The sequence below is a fragment of the Patiria miniata genome, unplaced genomic scaffold (assembly GCF_015706575.1).
Source record: "Patiria miniata isolate m_02_andy unplaced genomic scaffold, ASM1570657v1 HiC_scaffold_19, whole genome shotgun sequence".
NCBI classification, from domain to species: domain Eukaryota; kingdom Metazoa; phylum Echinodermata; class Asteroidea; order Valvatida; family Asterinidae; genus Patiria; species Patiria miniata.
Window position 1 is genome coordinate 3,435,807 of NW_024037057.1, and position 6,814 is coordinate 3,442,620.

General features: G+C 45.9%; 1 protein-coding gene across 1 annotated transcript in view; it reads left to right on the forward strand.

The window, feature by feature from the left end:
- LOC119725340 (treacle protein-like) overlaps nucleotides 1-1,097 on the forward strand; it is a 29,626-nt gene extending 28,529 nt beyond the window's left edge. Inside the window, 1 exon segment of the mRNA XM_038196736.1 lies at nucleotides 3-1,097. Within this exon segment, the coding sequence (XP_038052664.1) occupies nucleotides 3-982 (980 nt within the window). The 3' untranslated portion in view covers nucleotides 983-1,097.
- The last annotated feature ends 5,717 nt before the right edge of the window (nucleotides 1,098-6,814 follow it).

Genomic DNA, 6,814 nt, shown 5'->3' on the forward strand with positions numbered 1-6,814 from the left:
AATGACCCAGCATCTTGGCAACAACGTCCCCCCGGCTGGTAGCGACCCCAAGATTTCCCTTCCGTCCAACCAAAGAAGGATGGTGCCAAACCGGAGAGCCTCCTTCCACGAGGCCTTTCTGAAATCCATCGGAATGGAAGGGAAGGCGAAGAGCAACAGTGACGCACCGACAAAGGAGGACTTGACAGAGGACAAGGAGATGGAGGATGAAGCAGTCGATGATTATAGTGACGAGGACGACGAAAAGATATCCGTTGTTGACTTACAAGAGCAAATGGAGTGTGCCATCAACAGCATTTTGGACTTACAACGCCAGGAGTCGCTCTCCAAAAGCCCCGTGCCCAAACTGCATAAACCTCTTGACAAGGTCCGTACAGTTCAGCCGCCTGTCCCCCAGGCCGGACCCAGCCTGCTCAGAGAGGTACAGGAACTTGGGAGCGACGGGATGAACTTCGACGACCAGTCGGCGCTCTCTGAATTAGACTTTGAAAGTCATCCAAACTCCATTGAGTACGACCTGGAGCACATGGGGGACGCCTTCCCGTTTGACGCCGACGACCAGACCCAGTTTATGCCCGAGCAGAATGCAGACATTTTCCACACGGACATCAGTAGCTCCTCCTACCCACCCGCCCCCGTGACCACGGTAGTCGATGCAAGCCCGCCCCCGGAGCAAACGATGAACGATGACACCGAGTCCAGCCTCAACAACGGCGACGCCTACTCGGCGGTGGACAAGCAGTACCCATCCTCTGGACGGATGCAAGATGGCTACGGAAACAACGACGACGACTCGTCACTGCTAGACGAAAGCTCCGTTGTTGCGCAGTTCCAGAACGAACTGAGCATGCTCCAGAGTCGGCAGGCCGTAGAGGAGCAGGCAACTCAGGAGGAGTTTCTCGCAGGTGGAGCTTCGGGGGATGCCAACGCTGCGGAGACGGACCCTGATCTAGAGGCGGCAGTCAACAGCATCCTCTTCTGAAGGACGTCAAATCAAATCCATGTCTCGGCCTGTAACTGCACGTGCAGGAAAAGAACCCAAATTATATCACTAGAATTTGGAAGGTCACAAAAACCTTTGATTCCCCCCCCCCCCCCCCCTTAAAAAAAAAGGTATCCACATTCTCTCAATCGAGCAGTGACCCCCAAGACTTGCACATTTTCTTAATGGGGTTGTATTCCTCTCTGTGCAACATTGCATATTTGTTCAATGCTTTGGCAAACCTCTTCTGGGGGACGTTGGATGGTGGGAGTCGAGATTCAGACTGACATTCTCTCGGAGCAAAGCTAATAGAGCTTTACAGGAGGATACCTGTGCAAGGCCCGGAAGTTCAGTGGTAGATCCCCGGAGGTGTGTCGTCCATGGTTGACACCACTGATCTCTATATAAAGACTGGATAGCTAATAAAGAGCCGCACAATGTACGAATTTGACGCCATATTATATTGGTGAGACCGGCTGGTGATCTACAAAGGACAAGTTGCCGTCTTTATAGACAGCTTGATTTCTTTTGTAACGTCGCGGCTCACGACACTTATATTTTGACCACCACCACTGACCAACTGACCAAGGTTTACTACAATTTTTCTAACGTAGTGGTTACTTTTATAATGCCGCAAATCACTTTTTCGGCGTTTTTGAAATAATAATCACTACGGAAATGTGTTCCTTTTAGAACATCATAATATGTGTACGTGACCAAAATGCGCGTCAACTGTTGATACAACGCGCGCGTATTACGCGTAGAACGTTCGTATTATACGCGGCCATCTTCGTGAGACCGGGGGCGAATTGGTCAATATGCAAAGTCTACTGTGTGAATGTTGTATGCATATCCGCTATCCAGTCTTTATATAGAGATCAGTGGTTGACACCCAGTTCAGTCATATTTCAAGTGCTCACCCAAGTTCAATGAAATATTGCGGTCATTTTGAATTTTACGAAGTTGAAGCTCATTTGCTTCACTTCACACATTGTTTGCAGACTGTAATTTCTTGTGTTTGTTAAGTTGTTTTTTTCCTGTCTTTAAATCTTTGACAAATTGAAATATTTTGGAGGGTATAGCGACACGGCAGTTAACCCTGACCTTGACATGAAGCAATTCTGCTAAAATGGCTGCTGTACACAAAAGAGGCTTCTTCACTTGTTTTCCAGATTCGGATGCCACAGAAAAAAAAAGATGCATTGTTGGCGTCTAACCCAGTTTTCTAACCCCCTTTTCCCTCACCAACCCCATTCCCAACCACCCCCTCCCCAACCCTAACCGCACCACCCCTGACCCACCATTTGCCCCACCACCCCACCCCGCCCACCCACCCATCCCACCCCAATTCGGGCGATTCACAATGCAGTGTGCCACCAAGAGTTTGCCATGGAGAGTTCATTTTCCCAGTGCATTGTGGGAGATGGTCGACAAATTCGCAGCGCGGGACATTTAAAATTGTTAGTTTTTCCGGTCAGTAGTTTCGTAAGTGTATGATTCGAGTATCTGTTTGTCCTTTTGGTTCTTTTGTATCAATATGGTGTTTTTTTTTGTAAGGCGGCAGAACGCTACGCCCCAATCTATAACAAATTAGCTCAAGTTGTCTACTGACACTCATTCAAATTGTTCGTTTTGTCAACCGTAAACTTGAAAAACAGACTCTCCATGGCAAACTCTTGGTGGTGCACTGCATTGTGAATCGCCCGAATTCCTCAAGAATCCACTCTCTGTGTATCCGTATCACAAAATGACCCATTTGTTTTTTTGGAAGCCAGATTAACTATTTTTTTTTAATGAAAACGACTGTTGTACTTGTTGCTGTATGTTTTGTGCTCGGAAAGTAAGCCCAAGCTTTGCCTGTACAGTTGTATTTTTGCAAACATAATGTGCAGAATGTATGCAGGTCCAATCAGAAATCACTGACAGTTCCCAAATTAAAGAAAAAGTATTTCAAAAATTGGCTTAGTAATGTTTATGTGTTGAAAAAAAATTGAAAGAAGGAAGTGCTGACACGACCAAAAAATATATTAAAATTGTGTGGATATCGAAAAAGTATTATTTATGACTATTTATGAACCCTAATTATGGTTACAAATTACTTGTTAGTGTGTCCATCTGTTGATTAAATAAATCAGACTCAGGAAATTGGCGATCGACATGGGCATGCCTGAATTTATTTCTAGAAGTTAACTAAGTTATTGTTTTTCTTATCATGGGCTCCGTGCGCCAATAAAAGAGGGCGCCCTTATCTAGCAACAACGCCCCATGGGCGGGACATTTAGAAAGGCCAAGTTCGCGCAAGGAATATAGTTGACCAATGGTTAAGTAACGTTTGCCCGAACTCTGTCTCGTCAACGGTGGTTGACTACGCTAGTCGACTATTTGGAATTATATAACTGACATACAGATCCTAGTCATTTGATTGGTGGAACTCACATCACATGACATTCGTTATTGCTCCCATTCACGCCGCGGCTCAAAAAGTACTATCCGCCCATGGGGAATGGGAAATACTATTCAACAGTTAGGATCATAACGCGGTATTTGTGTGCAAATGCATGCTGGTGTGCGCGTTCAGCGTTGCGCGTAGCGCGTATTGTTCCAAAGAGCCAGCGTTACAGCGTTGGGTTCAAACATTTTCGTGAAGGGGTGGTTTGGACTAGAGATATAGATTTTCCTCCAGTTTCGTATTGAAAAAGAGTTCAAATGTATCAAATGACAAGGATCTATATGTCAGTTATATAAAACAAATATTGAGTGGCTTTAAATTGTGAAATGGGAGGAATATTATCGCTCGGTAAAATCTGGACTTTTCCAGTTCACTCGGCTTCGCCTCGTGAAATGGAAAAGTCCAGATTTTACCTTGCGATAATATTCCTCCCATTCCACGCTGAGCCACTCAATATTTGTATACCAGCCTACTGGGGCTGGTTGCATCGCTGGTAACCAATAGCTGCGCGCATTCATAACGCTTGCAGAGAGCCAGGATCCAGAAGTTTTGCGATGACATTTTGACCAGTGTTTGACTGGAGACATTCGCACGTTGCCATCAGTGCGCAGGCGTAAGGTACGTCACAAATCAACCACTAGTCGACTAATGGTCCTTGCCCGAACTTGGCCCTAGATGACGCGCTCCGTTCCTTGTGTGTGCCGCACGTACACCAGGGGATATGTACTATGTACACGCATTGGTACGGCTGCTTGTCACTGCAGGCAAGATGGCGTCGGTCGGTCACCCTCTACTGTGCTTTCTTTGCCGGTGAGGGGGTACTTGTGAATGGCCGCTTCATTCATGTGATCACAGTATGCTCACGAGGCCCCCTTCAATGGAGAAACTATTGTGCAAGCTATTGTACAAAGCAACTGCCTGGTGACAGATTAAGTTATCTGAACAATAGCTAGCACAATGCTTTCGCCATTGAAGGGGGCCTTCGTGACGGAATTGAAAGCACGCCTGGATTCAGACAGGGCTCTGGAGTGCCCTGAGACGTGCTTAATAACTGAATCAGGTCCACTTTACTCACAGTTTAGCCAGCAAATTTCTCCAAAAAATCCACCGAGGCAAAGAAAATGTCCTCAGTATTTCACCAACCAATACTCAATTCAATCTTGTTCTTCTTGTCTGTTCGTCCATGAAGCCAAAACAGATGCACACAGCAATATATTCCAGGTTTCCCCCCTATTATAAAGACAAATTGTTTTTGAGGAGAATTCTAAGGAAGCCTGGTGGCCGAGTGGTTCGATTCGTCGTCCACGATTCGCGGAGCCTGGGTTCGAATCCCGTCTGTGTCTTTTTGCTTTTCAACACACGCGTTCTTTTCAGTCATTATAAGATGTTTAAATTCCCGTCGTAAGATACCAACTGTACCTTAGCTTAATCGGTAAGCACTGCGGCTGGTACTGTCCGTGAGTTCCAGGTTGGCGTCTTCGTACAGGTTCAGGGCACGTGGTCCACTCGGAGGATCAAGGCTTAGGGTGCCGCCCTGTTCCTCCCTTAGCTCCTTGCTTTTACATGGTGCCTGGCCCTCCGGGGTTATATGGATGGACAGGGAAGGAAGTGTGTATTGGCCGGGACCCCCCGAGAGCCCAGAAGAGAACTAAGGGATTGGCTGGGGCATTGTTATGGCTCAGACCGATCCCTGAAAGCTTGGCTAGCACATAACTTTTTGATTTTTTTTTTTGATATTCTATTTTTTTTTTTTTTTTGATACTTTGGTTTAGTTTGATATTTACATCTGCTCGGCAGGCTTACCATTATTAACGGCGCAATTTTTAATGGCGTAAGACACGCCGAGAAAAAATGCACATAACTTTTTGATTTTTTTTAAGCCTCTATTTTTTAAAACTTTGGTTTATATAGTGTCATGATTACATCTGCTCGGCAGGCCTATGGTAGTATTAAAAACAAAACAAAGGTCTATGTAATAAATCAATGAATTTTTTAATAATTGACTATAATCTAAACGAAGTTTTGTTCCAACAATATGACTATGCCATTATTGATGTCGCAATTTTCAATTGAAGTAAGAAACTCAGTATGCAATATTGTACCGGGCAAAAATACAAATGTACATTCTAATGTGTTTATTACATGTTTCAAAATAACGTTTCTTTAATTGTGAACATTCCCCAAATATACAGATATTCGCAAAATAGGAAAAAGCAAGAAAACAAAGCCTCTCACCCTTAAAACTGGAAATACAAAATAGAACAACAAAGTCAAGTGGAAAAACCCAATGTACCTTGAATTAGAAAATTCCATAACATGGGGCTTTTACAGACTTGCCTTTGACTGTAGTCACGGATCCAGAGGGGCTGGGGCGGGGGTCGAACCTTCTCCTGCTCTCACACAATAAAGTATGTACATGTGTATCTGAATCTGACGGGCCTGAACCACTCCCCCTCCTCCCAACCATATCCCCGGCAAAAGTTACTAGATCCACCTCTGACGTAAGTTGGTACATTGATATGAAATGTGACATCGACTTATCACTATATTTATCGACTTATCACTATTTTGACCCAATCTGGACTTTTCCAGTTCAGTCGATTTCGCAGGCGCGGAACCAGAGGGGTCGGGGGGGGGGGGGGGGGGGGGGGGGGGGGGGGGGGGGGGGGGGGGGGGGGGGGGGGGGGGGGGGTGGGGGGGGGTGGGGGTGGGGGGGGGGGGGGGGGGGGGGGGGGGGGAAGGGGGTCACCCCCAGCTCTGTCGAAAAAAACAAATTTGCATACAAAGTCCTAAAAAATAAGTCGACCCCCCCCCCCCCCCCCTGCTGTGTCACCCCCCAAAAATTATACTGGTATAGGGTCTGCCTGTTCAAATACGGTACACTATTCTGTAATCTAGTGTTAATAATTGTCGGATTTGAACAGCGCCCCTTATTGAAATATGGTACCAGCCCCCCCCCCCCGTCCCCCCCCCCCCCCCCCAGTTTTTGATTTTACGGAGGCAAAGTGTCCGGAGATGATGACCCCCCCCCCCCCCTGCGAAAATTCCTGGATCCGCACCTGCTTCGCCTCATAAAATGGAAAAGTCCAGATTTTACCTTGCGATAATATTCCTCCCACACGTATGTTTCAGCTGCTCACTTAGCCTGCGCGCATGCGCACTCAAAATATGAAACAATGATAATCACTAACATCGATGCTGAAGTATCGGTCAACATCACGCTCGAAGTACTTTGATAAATTTTCTTTCCACGTGGACATGAATTTAAGGCAATCAAAGTCACTTTTGCAAACCTTAGCGTAAAAAACAGAGAGTATTTGATGCAATTTTTTTTTGGTTTTTTCCGTGTCGTGTAGTACAAAAGTATTGGGTCACAAATTCAA